This window comes from Sphaeramia orbicularis, chromosome 8 (assembly GCF_902148855.1).
Source record: "Sphaeramia orbicularis chromosome 8, fSphaOr1.1, whole genome shotgun sequence".
Classification (NCBI taxonomy): Eukaryota; Metazoa; Chordata; class Actinopteri; order Kurtiformes; family Apogonidae; genus Sphaeramia; species Sphaeramia orbicularis.
Window position 1 is genome coordinate 33,857,972 of NC_043964.1, and position 15,750 is coordinate 33,873,721.

Sequence of the window (15,750 nt, forward strand, 5' to 3'; positions counted from 1 at the left end):
TTTGTATATTTGCACTATTTTCTTCACAATTAGCAGTCTTTGTTTTTTCCACCATGTGTCTGTTCTTCGGTCTTGTCCAAATCCTCTGAGACTGATGCCACATCCTTCTGTTGGAATACATTAGAAAGTGTAATCGTTTATTAATATTAGATTAGATACGTCAGACACATTTATCTTTTGTTGTATAAACTCACCACAGATCTTTGTTCACTTTTCTTACTGCAACAGGTCAGCCATTTCATGTACTCCTCTCTCACCTACGTAGTCAAATAAAACTCAGATGTGATTCTGTGCATCTTAAAAAAACATGGACATGATCTAAAGAGGAACAGATTAAAAGGGTGTAGAGAATCTACCTCTTTGTTGAGTAAACAGTGGACGATGAAGAGGAAGGTTCCCTGTTGTGAGTTGAGAATTATGAAGAGAACCCGGAAGAAAACATTGGTCTGGTACAGGCCAAGAATCCAGGTACAGCCCAGGATGAAAAACTGGGCCACGATCTTAAACACTATCAACCTGAAAACACAGACAAGAATATGTTATTTTCATTATTACTGTTTGATAATATTGAGGAAAATGATTAGTAATCTGTGCAGTTATTTCTAGTGACAGAAAACTCATCAGTTTTCAGTCAAAATCAAACCTTGTATCTGTGGACTGAGAGACACCACTCTTCATGTTGGCCAAGGTGGTTCTCAGACTCCATAAAGTAGCACAGAATACCATGCAGTTGAGCTGAAAGAAGAAACACATTTAGCTTGAGTTTGGAGGTGACCATTGGAAGGTCTGTACTGTAGATAGGTACAGAAGTACACTAATACACTCACTGCAAGGATAGTAATCACTGGTCCAGTTAAAGCCCAATTGAAGTTACGTTTTTGTGACAACCAGCATCTGCAATTCAATAAAACATATAAAACCCATAATTAAAAATAAATCTTCATGAGGACATGAATAAGTTAATGTCACTGTTCATGCTACTCACGCGCCTGCCTCAGTGGCACCATATCCATCAGAATACACCAATGCAGAGACGCCTACAATCACAAAAGGAACACCGTAGCCAATCACATACAGAAGTGGCCTGGGGAGGCCATCTCTCTGGATCACCTGCACCTTAGTGAGTCTGCGGACCAGCAGGTACAGCTGCACTGCTTCCAGCTGCATCCACACGAAACTTGCAACAACTAAGAAGTGGAGAATCCCTGCCATGACGGTGCAGGCCAGCTGTGAAGACCAATGAATGGAAGATGTCATATTAGGCCAAGGAGTACTTCTGAGGATGAAAATCTGCATCTAAGTCTCACTCTACCTCTCGTTCAGCATATTTTTCATTCCACAGCAGCAGTAGGTGTGATAATGAGAGGCTGAGGCAGAGGTGAAGACGGGCTGTGTTGTTGATTTTGGGGTTCCAGCTGCACAGGAGGAAGGTGAGAATGGCCAAAGCAAAGAAGAAGAATCCAACAATCACACACATTCGGTTCAGCCACTCTAAGAAATCATCTTCTGGTGGAGGCTGAGGAGATAAATACACACTAAAATAAAATGTATACAGAAATCACCCCAACTTTGGCTGCAGAAACCTGTTGAAATAAATGCGGTGTGTGAATACACACTATTCTGGAATACCTCCCCGATCTGCATGATGAGGGCAAATGTGGAGAGATGAGAGCAGCTGCACACTGTGTAGTTATCAGTAGTGTATGCAACCCAGCAGCCATCCACTGACCAACGCATGGTACTGGTCTTTCCTCCTGTTTTTTTACCACCTTGTGCTTCCTCTGGTTTGCCCTCCCAGTACACACATGTCACCATACCATCTCCAGGTAATTTCTAAGGAAACACATTATGACATATAATAAAAGGTAACAAGACAGATGGAATGTATCCATCTTGATAAAGTAGATGGATGGCTGAAATGACTGTTTGATTCATTGACACCTTCTTGTGTTGAACGGTGAAGTTGACAGGCTCTGTGAGGTTGGTGTTGTTCACTGAGGGGAGGACTGCAGTAATAACATCAGAGTACATCTCTGTCCTGTTTTCTGTTTTAAAGTATTGATGACTGAGAAGACTCTCCATCCCATGAAGAGTCAGAAAGGCAGCTGCTGCAGAACCTGGAGATGTCAACATGACACTGACAGTTAATAACACAACAAACCTTTGACAACTTTAGTAACTTTTGAACTTCTCACCATTGTTGTTTTCGGCCAAAGTTCCCATGTTGATTTCCATGGTGTTTCCATTGGCTGTGAGAGAAGAGCTCTTTGCTTTGCCTCCAGGTCCAAAGGTTTCTAGACTTAAGTCTAGCACATCAACACCAGCTTGATTCAATATCCACTCAGTATATGAACAGTCAGTCCACAGTAAAGTAAGATGAACATCTTACCCACTGTTGAACTCTTTAAGTTCTTTGTCCTATGGTTCTGACCTGGCTCCACCATCGCAGAAACTAAACGGTCTGAGATGCCCAGGATCGCACTGCCAGTGTCCCCGTCTCCTTCACTACTCACCTTAATTGACCTGGCATGAGGACCAACACCTGACACTTCCTACAAACACAAATATGTGCAGTGAATAAGTCACCTGACTGATGAAATCACAAATGAAAGATTGTTATAGTGATACCAGATGTTTATAGAAAAGTACCATAGATGATGCGAAGCAGTTTTCAACAGTCTGTAGAGAAAGCACAGAAAAAAGAAAAAATTAAACACAGTTTTGTTTATCGTTAAGGTTTATTATAGAAACTTCACATTTAAAGTTTCTTCTGACCACTTCTGGTAGGACTGTTCCTTCATTGTTTTTCAGGTCATCGTCCACGTAGTCAAGAAACGCTCTCTCTTTTCTTCTTCTTTTTTCTTGTCTTGTTCTTACCTCTTTGGGTGTTATCCCATCCAGAACATCTTGAAGACCTGATGAGTTAATACAAAACAGTTATAGATGCATGTATATATTTAGTAACAATCACATAAAACAACTAGAAAAGCACTCGGAGAGTACAGACCTCCGCCAAGGCTGATCAGTTGAAGAAAGTTGTTGTTCAATCAGCAGTGTTTGATACCTCGTATTGTCCATAATTACCTTCCAGCACACTGCATGTTCTGGCTCCTTCAGAGTCATTCAGGATGTATTTTTGTTTTCCTATGTATTTTCAGAGCTGTATGTTTTACTTCCTAAGAGTTTTAAGTTGTCCTTTTTATGCTGTGAAAAGCAAACCGGATGTTACGCGAGGTACTTCCGGTCTAACGTCGTGTCGAAGCAACAACACAAAATGACTGCAGTTTTGTGTCGTGAGCCAAGCACAGCCTGGACGTGTGTATAAATGTTCTGTATGATATGTGTGGACTTATTGAAGTTTGTGGGGTTTGTATTTTTGAATTTGTGTCATGAAAGACGCTAAAATCGGTTTATTTCTGATTAGCATTTAAGCTAGCGATTAGCATGTTAGCCCGCGAACGTTAGCATGTTAGCGCTAACTGCCCTTAGTTACATGTCATCTTAGAGCAGGGGTGTCAAACTCATTTTAGTTCAGGGGCCACATTCAACTAAATTTGAGCTGAAGTGGGCCAAACCAGTAAAATAATAACATAATAATCTATAAATAATGTCAACTCCAAACTTTTCTCTATGATTAAGAGCGAAAAAAGTAAATTTACATTATGAAAAGGTTTACGTCTACAGCTATCCTTTCAAGCAATGTTAATAACATGAACAAAGTGAAGTGTAATGTAAGTGTAATTTTAACAATATTATGCCTCAGTTTATCATTCTCACATGTACATTATAACTTACAAATCACAGTGGATCTACAAATACACAAAACATTTAATAACAGGCAGAATATTGTTAAAATTGTACTAACTTAAGACATTTCAGGTTCATATTTGTTCAGGTTATTCACATTTTTTTGTGAAATTATACTTAGTTTTAGTGTAAATACATGAAAATACTTAAATTTACAAAGAGAAAAAATTGGAGTTGTCATTATATATATGTTATTATGATAGTATTTTACCGATTTGACCCAGTTGAGATTGAATTGGTCTGAATGTGGAACCTGAACTAAAAGGATTGTTAATATCTTCAGTGTAAGTTTTGCATTTCACAGATTTATCCCAAGGGCCAGACTGGACCCCGGGCCGCATGTTTGACACCTGTGTCTTAGAGGGACATAGTAGTTTTATTCATATTTGGCAAACATGTAAACTTTTTCTATGTGTTTGTTATTTCACTTTTACACCTCTTTTGCATCATCTCCATGATGAATAAATGTGAAAGAATCATCAAGTGTCATCATTTGAGGAGTTATCTATCTGTCTAGCTGCACCAGGGAAGTAGTAAGGACAGAATACATCATATATTGCATATCAAGTCTAAGAGGTAGTTTTACACACTTATGTAAACTGTGTTTTTGTCTTTTGATTTGTACTGAAAGGAGATACTCGATACAGTTTTATGTTTTTTGTTCAGATGTCATTGCCAACCTGATGTGACTGGATAGGGACACAAAGCAAATCCAGATATATTCATTTTCTGGAGTTGAACTGCTGAGTGTTGATTTGTGTGTTGTTTTTTACATTCCTGCAGTGTTGAAAAGGTATATGGGCATTTCACACTGGCTTTTAACACACCCCCATCAATGAAAATGGCCAAAGCACACACTCTTCTGTCTGCTGTTTGTCCGACCAACATGTCAGTGTAAGACAAACAACAGGCTGTGAGCTCTGAGTATGGTTTATAATTTGCCCAGATATGACATGGACAGAACATGTAATCTCTACACAGGAAAAAAAAAGTCAATACTGACAATATTTGTTCGTGCAGTTCCAGTAAAATTAATTTACCAGTGCAGCCATATGATTCTGGTGTGGGGAGGTGTTCTCGTGGGATTTCATACCCACTGATACAGATGCAACCTCCTTGAATGTCACATTTAGCAAGAGGTCCACAGGAGTCTTCCGTACAGTTATCATGACCTGAAGAGAGACGATGTAATAATATGAGAATACGCAGAGAAAATTCATGTAACTTCCTCCATCTTACGTTTGTACGTATTTACAAGTAACAACTGCTTCAATGTCACGTAACTCCACTAACTCATAAAGACCCAGTGATGAATTTTTCTATTTTGTAATTCTTAATTGATTTATCACCATTTATTATAATATTATCCTCTATATTTTATGTTTTTTCAGTGTAAATCTTGTATTTTATTATATTTAATTTTATGATCATGTAGATGTTCATAAAACTTAGATTAAAGTTGTGTTTTATTATACCACAAACAGAAAACTGAATAAAAAGTGACTTTTTCAACTAAATATATTGTTAATTTAACATAAAAGTGTCACCATTTACATTCATTGATCCAACTCCATGGGTTTTACTGGTGAATCAATGTTGTAGAAGATGACGATGTTTCCATGTTCACTACAGAGCCTCTGAACGTCCAAATGGGTCATATCTGATGACCATGAAAAGATGACCAATTATTTACATGAATTCATAGGATTAGTGACTTAACATGTAGTAGACAGTTTACATCAGAGGATGGTTTTGGCCACTATTGGTTGTTGGGGTCTTTATGGGTTAATGGCCCACCTGACTTTGCTAGCCCTTTTTACATTGTCAGTCTTAAGACATGGTAACAACATTATTCTGTCATGGTTTTTAAAATATTTAAAATCCTTGCAGGTGCACAAATACATTTTTCAAGAAACATGAATGCAAAAAAAGTACATTGTACCAGAGCAAATAGGAACAACATACTCATCATTGCATTCATTAAGAAGATGAGGTGCTTGATCAATGTACAGTGAATATGTGATTTTTGATTAACAAATTCTAAATTGACATCATATGCAGTTTAAAGCAATTGATAGAAAAAGTTAGTATGGTGACATAGTTAAATATATAAATGAAATAAACATTGTATGCTTTGTACAACCTGGGGTGCTGCTGCCAATTGTGGACCCCATGGAAGTTAAATGTTGTGGGCCCTTCAGAAAAAATTCTCTAGAAATGCGTCGTTGGAGTGAGGGGAGGGGGGTATGTATAGAGGTATGTTTCATAAGTGCCGTAACAACCACAACTGGCGTGAAACCGAAACTAACCTATATCCACTGGGCCCCCTAGAAATGCTGGCCATGACATGAATTTGTCATGTTTACACCCCCTCCCTTTATGGCACCCCAGTGTACAACTATGATTGTTTGATGTTCATCTAGTGCTAACTCTGTCTTTGCCAATCCCTATGAATGATCACTAATTATTGAATAGTTTTACATCATTTTCTGGGAAGCCAAGAAGATGTGATATCTTGGTTTTACAGTGGTTGGTTTATGTTAGCATTTGCATCACCAGAACCTGCAAGGAACAATGAAAATTGGTAACACTTTAACAATAAGGGTCCCTTAATGAACATTAGTTAGTGCATTATTAAGCATTAATTAACTGTTTAATAATATGTTATCATTCATTTATCCTCACTAGGGTCACAGGGGTCACTGGAGCCTATCCCAGTTACTTACGGGCGAAGGTGGGGTACACCCTGGACATGCCACCAGTTCATCACAGGGCTGACATAGAGATGGACAATCACTCTCCCATTCACACCTATGGGCAATTTAGATTAATCGATTAACTTATCAGTGCATGTGTTTGGATGGTGGGAGGAAGCCAGAGTTCCCGGAGAGAACCCACGCAGACACGGGGAGAACATGCAAACTCCACACAGAAAGGTCCCACCCCCATCGACTGGTGTTGGAATCGAACCCAGGACCTTCTTGCTGTGAGGCACGAGTGCTAACCACTGCACCACCATGCATTATCAATCAAAATTATGTATTACTTAGCTTTAGGTAACATATTAGGTAATGTATTAATAAGCCGTTAATTAATGCTTACTACTCAAAGTTAGTTCGTAAATTAGAAAGCATGAATAAAAGTTGAATAACATAATTAGTTATTATGTATCCACTACTCAGCGTTAATTAACACATTGTTTATATATTAATAATCCATTAACAGTGTCTCTAGTAATCATTTACTAATGGGGTTGTGAAGGGCAACTGTCTGCTACTTCGTTCCCAGTGCCATTGCTGGTACCAGTTGCTGTCATTGGTACTGGTGCCAGGCTGGTGGGTCATGGGAGCACAGGGAGCTCGTGTGGATAAGAGGAACAGGGAGACTGGGTTTGAGCTTGGGCTCTGAAGCTCAGTGGAGCTTGACATTAGTAACCTGACCTAACCCTTAATAAATGCATAAGCTTTACTTAACCATAGGTAACCATTAGTGAATGCTAGTGATGTGACGTTTACGAATGAATCTAATCTTTTGAACGGCTCTTTGAAACGAACGATGGGAACCGAGTCTTTGTAAAGAGCCATTCATTTTTAAAATTTTTTTTTTAGGAGGGAGTGTCCGATTGCCTGTCAATTTATTGTCACTGGGGAGGCATTGGCTTTATATACAGTGTAGAAGTAAGAGAACTCCTGATGTGGTATCATTTTGATATTTACATTAGAGATATCAGGTATTTTGCAATGTTACTTTAAGTATTTTATTTGCACTACAGTTTTTTTTAGGTATTTAAGTACTGTAATTGCAGTGATTAATCACTTTTGTTTTTTGTGCAATTTTTTCCGTTTTTTTACATACATTTATTGTTCTTGTTTCGAGGAGAATAAAATGTTATTTCATAAGAAAATGTTTTATTTTCTTCTTCATTTTTAGGCTACAGACTAGTCCACATAATGTACCGTGATGGTTTTTTTTGCCAAATTCCATCATTTGCCTAATGTCACCTCTCATGTCATGTATTTAGCCCATACGTTTGAACTAACTATTCTTTTTTACGGTAAGATAATATTTACTGCCGCGCCAATTAAACAACTTTAAAATGTCATGTCAATCATCACATGTAGCCTATGTAGTCATTAAAACATTTGTGTTTCAAAATAATGCCAAAAACATAAAAGAGACAGTCTTTTGAACGGCTCTTTTCAGTGAACGGCTCCTGAATGAACGGCTCCCTTCAAAGAGCCAAAAGTCCTATCACTAGTGAGTGCCGTTTGGATCCTTATTGTAAAGTGTAAACATGTATCCCATAGGTAACACTTTATAAATGCTTAACTGCCTCATAAGCTTTACGTAACCATACGTAACCAGTCTACTGTTTAAGTATGTCACTAGGAAGTTCAGTCTGCTTTTTGTATGTGGTTATGTTCAAAGTGACACCAATGCTTAGACCAGCCTAGACAGCAGATACTCCTAATAGAATGATGACAGATGTCAGAAACAGGCCCCTGATCCTGTAAGATGGTTCTGACAACCTGGTTTGAGAGGTTCTGTTAGCCAAGGCACAGTTCTGTTTGTGACGCTACACCAAACAAACATCACCTCTGATTTATGGAGCCTTGTCAGTGCCTCTCTGTACGCTGCTCCACTGAAAAAGCTGATTGATTTGAAAAGCCTTTGAAGTAGAAATGAGGGGTTGTCAGACACCAAGCAAATGCATCACTCAGAGACATGCCAGGCTATGTGAGGTCACTGAATAAGTCTCTATAGTCTTAAACTATACTTTACATGTTGATAAAGAGAAAGAAAACATTCAGTTACAGCAATACTCACTGATCATATATCCCATGTCACCCAATATCCCTTGTAATGGTTTATAGATGTAGAATCCACCAGGACACAGAACCACCATTGTTTGTCTTGCTCCACGATCACATCCACCATTATTAAATAGTGCATTTCCTGTCACTACTGGAGACTTAGGTGTTGGATGAGCAAAGCGAATATAAAGAGGATACACGGTTCCAGCACGGTTGTTTAGCAAACAATCTGAAAAAACTCTGTCTCCACCAATCCCTATGAAACGCCGCCACTTGTCACCGAGAAGATTATCCCCCTTGGGAAAACCAGGGAAGCCAGTGGATGTAAATGCTTTGTTGCGCCATGGTTCAGTAACATTTGTGTATCCATCACAAGAACCTGTAGAAAGGCAAACAATAGTATATCACCAATATCCCAATATCAAATATCACCAATCAGTGATAATTGGTGGTGGTTACTTTGATATAAGTTTTCTTTTCTTTTTTTTTTTTTTTTTGAGTTAACATCATTCATACCCTCAGGTATATTTGCAGTTACAGGGATTATCAGTAGACCTAAAAGAAAAGAAAAATGGAGTATTAAAAATAGGTTGGACATCATTTATTATTTTGTGTCTCAAATATGTCTCCAAAATGCCAACTATAATGTTTTATCACTTATGAATCCCAATATAACATCTACTAGTTAGTTCTATTATGAATTTTAATACTTTTTTTTCCCAAATCAAAAAGTTGATCTTTTCACCGCAAAATTAATTTACAATTGAATAAATAAGTCATATTTCAGGTTAAAAAGTGAAAACTCTGCAAAAAAAAAAAAAAAAAGACTCACCCAGGAGAAGTGTCAAGATGCAGTATTTCATTGTGACAATGACACATCACAGCTGACGAGTCTGATAAATCCAAATGATGAACCCTAGAATTTGCACGACCCAAAAAAGTGTGTTTAAACTGCCTGATGTAGATGCAAATTCAATTGACATTTCTTGAATAGCCAAAGACAACAGAGGGATTACCAGAGATGACATTCAGTCACATAGCTCTGTTACAGCGGTTAGGGTGTCTCTTCAAATTACTCACAGAAGAAACATTCTTTAATATAAAACAAACTTCTTGAAAAGTAAAAGATGAAAATGCTGACAAAATGTTCATGTCCTGTGTAAAAAGTTAGCTGTGTGTGTGTGTGTGTGTGTGTGTGTGTGTGTGTATGTACATAGGTCCATAAAGTCTGAGCAAACTTGTGGCCTGGAGTAACTGTATCTGGAGTCTTCAGGGTTTCCACAAGCCCCTGGAATAGTGATGGGCGGATCAATACTGAAATATCAATATCTTTGATACCAGATCTTTACACTCTAGAATCAATTCACAAATCAAAATATTGATACTTTTAATACTTTGGTCATTTGAGGCAATGAATATCAGAAACACAGTGCAAAGTAGCTAAACTACTGGGATCTTGTCCAAATGATACACGACTGGTGGGAACTACTTCTTCTTCACCTGGGTAAATGTGTACTGTGTTTTGCTTCTCAGTCAGTCCTTCCCAGCCTGGGAACCTGGGAATTACTACCACTTCTGTACCAGCAGCAGAGGCGATTTCTCATAGACTGCAAGGGAAGCTCGGCTTACCCTAAAATTATGAAAATTAAGTGGTTAAAGCTGTTTGAGAGCTGTTTGTGGACCTCGGCTGGGCTGGACGCTGGGCTTCCACGTGCTGATTGGAAGATCAGTCAAAAGGCTGAATCCCGTTTGATTGACAGCTATTTTGAGATCTACTCCTTCACTTGACAGAGTTCAGTTTAATACTGTCGCACATTCTGCTTGTGAAAAGGAGAAAGAAACCACTACGAAATTACTTGTTCATTTTTTGCACTGTAAATAAAACACTCATTGTGCTTCCTTGTTTCAATTTAACATAATTTCAATGTTTTCTTGTTTAGTTGGTACGATAAGGTCACTGACCATTTTCTTAAAAAAGGAACGGAGGGCTGAATTTATGTTTAAATAACTTGACTTTTTTTTTTTTTTTTTTTGATGTAAGCCGACAATGAGCTTCCCCTCTCTGAAAGACGAGCAGCCACCACTGACCAGCAGAGAGTCTTTTCAAAGGCAGGAGAGGTTCTGAGCAAAAAAAAACAAAAAACCAAAGAGACTAAAGCGGAAAACAGTAAATATGTAAATAAAAACTTATAAATGAGGGAAAGTGTCAATGTTGGAGGCTTTTGTTGAAGTGTTACATGTTCAGTATTTTCATGTTTCATGTTAACACATGAATTAATACACAAGTTTAAATTTTTTTAATAGTTCTTAATTATTAAACAATAATGACTTTCATGTCTTGTATTCTTTATGAAGTTATGATTTGAAATACACTAGCTATATTTTTTTGTTTTTGATTTTCCAGACATTAAAGCTGCGTCTGACTTTTGTCACCAATATTTCATCAAATCTGTAAAACCAGAGTCATAGCCGAAGTATCACAAATCCGTAAGTCTTTCCATGATTACTCACCTGAATTTCTTCCCACACGGTGAAGAACTTTGAAGTGTACTCCACCATGAACAATCCGTTTGTATACAAACAGAGCCAGTAGGTCACTGGGGCATATTCAGAAATTTGTCGTGACGTGCATTGTGGGAAGTGGAGCTCCATGCATTATGGCCTAAGCAACTACAAACATGGAAATGGCTTCATTGCCTCTTGCCTCCCGTACCAGTGCTCCAAACCTCTGAGAATGCATGATTCATGAACGAAGAGGGGTACGCGCAGAGGGGGGTGGGACAAATGGCAGTTGAGTTAGACATATCAGCGTTCAATCATTTCGAGTGGGCGCTCAAAATGATTGGATGGTGTTTTTTCAGTCCTGTACGTTCCACAGTTGGCTAAATTTTGTTATTTTTGTGTTAGAGCATTTAATTAATTGGTTGTAATCAGGGTGTGAAGGGGATTTTAAGCAATATAGTAAAAAATACTCCAGGAAAACATCTCGCACCCCACCTTTAAGTGTATTTGTACAAAGTATCATTATCGGATTGGTATCATCGATACCAGCCTGAATTTTACTCTGTATCATATCAGAAAAGAAATCTGTCGTATTAAACATCACTACCCTGGGACACACCCACATTCACTGGTTCCTTATTGGTTAGAAGTTGGTATTTGATCATTCTCACCAGGTTGTCAGCCTGCTTTTAATGTGAAACCTCCACCTCCATTTTGGCAGTACTCAACTGTGTACTAATATGAATCACAGGATAGAGGCAGTGTGCTACTGTCCAGTTTCAGCCCATTAAACCAGTGTTTTTCAAACTTGGGGTCGGGACCCCACATGGGGTTGCCTGGAATTCAAATGGGGTCACCTGAAATTTCTAGTAATTGATAAAAAAATTAAAAAAAAAATAAAAACTTACTAATAAAAAATATATGGTGAGTTGAGAGAGACAATCATAATACATAAATGCCATGTCAAACTGTGAAGCTGAAACTGAAGCACTGTGGTACTGTTTATCTGTCAAATGTTCATTGTGGTCGGTTTCAGATGCTGCAGCTCTTTCATAATTCATGGTTTGAGTTATTGTTTGTTCAGTATTGTCATCCTTGTAAATCTGTGGCGGCTGTTCGTCCTTCAGACAGGGGAAGCTCATTGTTGGCTTACATCAAAAAAAAAAAAAAAAAAAAAAAGTCAAGTTATTTAAACAAACATTTGGCCCTCCGTTCCTTTTTAAGAAAATGGTCAGTGACCTTATCGTACCAAGTAGGCGTCTTTTCCAGGGACTGGACCAGTGTCCTCTCAATGTCCATCAGAGCTGGGCTGCTTAGATTGCCTTGGCCCATTGTGCTGCGAGTGTAAGACTTCAGCCTTTTTAAACCAGAGATGCTCTTTCACTGTGACCTAGCCGACAGTTTGATTGATTTAACTATCTACAAAACGATATTAAACTCGAACAAGAAATGATTAAATTATGTAACTGAAACAAGAAAACGTTGAAATTATGTTAAATTGAAACAAGGAAGTACAATGAGTGTGTTTTATTTACAGTACAAGAAATGAACGAGTAATTTCAGAGTGGTTTCTCTCTTGATTTCACAGCAGAATGCGCGGCGGTATTAAACTGAACTGTGTCAGTGAACGAGTAGATCTCAAACAAGCTGTCAATCAAACGGGATTCAGCCTTTCGACCGATCCTCCAATCAGCACATGGGATTCTGGTGTCCAGCCCGGCCGAGCTCCGCCCACAGCTCCATTCACCCCCAGAGACGCCCGGCGTCCGGGGGCGGGACAACATTGTGGCATTTATCCAATTACCCTCCAGTTTTGAGGCAATGAAAAAAACTGTTCCACTCAGTCCCATTGAAGCCCATAGATGCCCGGTGTCTACGGACAAATGCACTGAGCAGAGATCGAATGAGAAAACAGCGCAACAGGAATGTATGAGAAGTGAACAACATTGCGTCCGTTGATTTGTGATAAAGCTGATTCTGAACGAACTCGTCTTTGAGATGAACGTGTTCTAACACATTTGTAGTCAATAAAATGTCAACACAACCGTACATATTTAACCATTTAATTTTCATAATTTTAGGGGAAGCCGGGCTTCCCTTGCAGTCTATGAGAAATCGCCACTGTTGTAAATCCAAGCTGAACTGACTGTACATATCCTGGCCAAGGAATATCAAATTCTCCCTTTGTACAGTAATCTACACCTGGCTTTTCTGCCTCCGTCCATAATAATATACATTATATAGACTAAATGTTGTCTAAAATTAACCTTTATTTGCAACATAGTAAAGCAAACTATTACATGATCAAAAACAAATTAATTTTAGCCCAAAAAATGTCTCCGTTTTGAATGTCTGGTGTCGCCAGAAATTTGTGATGTTAAAATAGGGTCACGAGCCAAAAAAGGTTGGGAACCACTGTATTAAACCCAAGTTTAGTCTCCTTCAAGGGCAACAAGTGCCTCTTGAAAGAGAAGCCATTGCAGAAATATCTTGAAATGTAATACAATTGACAGCACTGAGCACCTCCCAAAAAGAGAGGAGACAACTATGCAGATTCACATGAATGTCTGAAATGTTTATTGTGGGTAAGTGTAAGCTATATTTAGAATATTTCACCTCATTGTCATCAAACAGCACTTTTCAATGTGGAACTGAAGCTCTGAAATGATCCTCATATCAACCAGACTTCCTACAGAAAAGTAGTATTTTTACTTTGCAGAAGCAAATCTTTTGTTACTTTGTCTGTGAAGGTTTAAATCACCAAGGTATGCACATCCCTAGAGAGAATAGTCTTTGGAGCTGGCCAAAAATGTGTGCAACATAAAGAGAACAAGAAAAAAAATCTGCTCAGTGGTAACATCAAAGGATTTGGGGTGTTTAAGATGGCTTCTCTATATGTGTTTTTCTAGGAGTCTGAAGAGCAATGGTGTTTAAAATGTCATGTCTGGTGTACACTAGGGCATTAACAGAAAAGCTGGTTTGTGGATGTGTTGACGTCTGTGGCACAAGTCGACGGGACTTTGGAGGAGTCGACTAGTCCTGCGTTATTCTCTCTCTCCCTTCCATCACCCGACAGTGTGCGAGCCTTCATTCAGCGCATGCCGATATTCTCATCTTTTTATATGAAAACAAGGAGCACAAGGTAGTGATGTGCCGATCAGTGGACCTGGGTCAGGTTGGTCCAAAAATATTACTTTATTTACAGGGGTGGGGTCAAATAATTCCACAAAAGCGGGTTAAAAAAAAAAAAAAACATGCATCACTAGCGCTGTGACTGAAAGAAGAAGAGTAGGATTACTGAACTGATTATGATCTAGAAAAACTCTGGTCTAAGTAATTTTCTGTGAACCAAGCACGACCAATATTGAATAATAATGTGGACAGCCAGTGTGTCTGGATTATTCTGTTCATTTATTTCATGAAAACAATGCACTCTTTTCTCTAAAATGCTATGTGTCTTGGCTGCTGCCGTCTTTACCTTTTCCCACTTCATGTTTTTCACTTCAATTTAAAAGAAAATTCAAGGTGCTAGTCTATGTTTTGTTTGGTTAAAATGTCTGAGAAGGACTGTTGATGCTTTTGTCTTTCCAGTTTTTTTATTCTGCTCTTTACTGTACGTTGTTAATGTTCCAGTGAATGTTAATACAAGTTGCTCATTGTTGAACAGCTGTGTGTCTGTGTTGTTCCTCCGCTGTCAGTGTGATGACATCATCATACAAGTAGCTGAATCGACTTCGACTTTGACAAATAAGTCGGTCTGAAATAAATCTGAAGTCAGTAATGTCCTTATGTCCACTTTTTTTTTTCTTCTTCTGACTTGTTAATTCATCTCCATCTCTTTTTGTACAAGGAAGTCTGGTTGTTTCAGAAAAGAGCAGTGTACCATCAGTTCCCCAGTTTGTACAGAAACACTGAATTTGCTTCAATAATGTCAATGGTGCCACAATAATGACCACTGATATGAGTATTCACAGGTTTTCTCACCATATTTTGTTGTTGTTGCTAAATATCTTCCGTCGAGTTATTAATGTTGGGATAAATATGTGTATTACTATTTAGAGAAGCAGAGTATGGACGGTATGATACTTGTAAATATTTAATCTGGTGGTGTTTCAGATTTGTGTGATGTCAGCTGCATTTGGCAAATTGTTAGCTTTGCTTTCTAATCATATGGAATATTTGTAACTTCAAAAGTTGATCTTTCATGCATTATTTTCTGTAATGATACTGACATGACAAACCTACTATTACAAATGTAGTGGTATTATACCAGATGTCTCACAACTGATGTATAGAGTCCTTCAATACGATCAATACAATGTATACAATCCTTCATGATAACAGATATCAATTCTCTTCTGTTTTCAACACTTGTTTCAAAACTGGCTGGCCTTTTATTTTAATAATCAGATTTATTTGTCATTCTCTTATGAGTATATGATGTTGTGATGTGTATGTTGTTGTTGTATTTTACTAATTCTGTTCTGACTCTTTCCTGTAATTGTTTTTGTAAGGTGCCTCTATTCTTATTCTTATTCTTAATTTTAGTAGTAGTAGTATTAACAATGATATGCAGATTGCAGACAATTAATAAACCACAACAACAAATAGACAAAGTTGATCAAAC

The 15,750-nt window shown here is 38.1% G+C and overlaps 1 protein-coding gene across 1 annotated transcript; it reads right to left on the bottom strand.

The window, feature by feature from the left end:
• Positions 1-9,484, bottom strand: LOC115424815 (adhesion G protein-coupled receptor E3-like). Its single transcript, XM_030142231.1, has 17 exons — positions 9,454-9,484; positions 9,138-9,176; positions 8,848-9,000; positions 4,848-4,979; positions 2,776-2,915; positions 2,650-2,679; positions 2,390-2,552; positions 2,196-2,306; positions 1,924-2,117; positions 1,630-1,833; positions 1,313-1,516; positions 986-1,227; positions 828-894; positions 644-735; positions 357-516; positions 195-257; positions 1-107 (listed from the first exon to the last, which is right to left on the bottom strand). The coding sequence occupies exons 1-17, from the start codon at positions 9,482-9,484 to the stop codon at positions 30-32; spliced, it is 2,103 nt and encodes a 700-aa protein (XP_029998091.1). The 3' UTR covers positions 1-29.
• Between the last annotated feature and the right edge of the window lie 6,266 nt (positions 9,485-15,750).

What these genes read in the sequence shown, in the direction of transcription:
- LOC115424815 (XM_030142231.1), bottom strand. Translation starts at nt 9,484, where the DNA reads ATGAAATACTGCATCTTGACACTTCTCCTGG. An exon ending in AACTGCAAATATACCTGAGG is followed by an intron (nt 9,001 to 9,137) that starts GTATGAATGATG and finishes GCCTTTCTACAG; the next exon opens with GTTCTTGTGATGGATACACA. An exon ending in ACTGCTTCGCATCATCTATG is followed by an intron (nt 2,553 to 2,649) that starts GTACTTTTCTAT and finishes TTGTGTTTGTAG; the next exon opens with GAAGTGTCAGGTGTTGGTCC.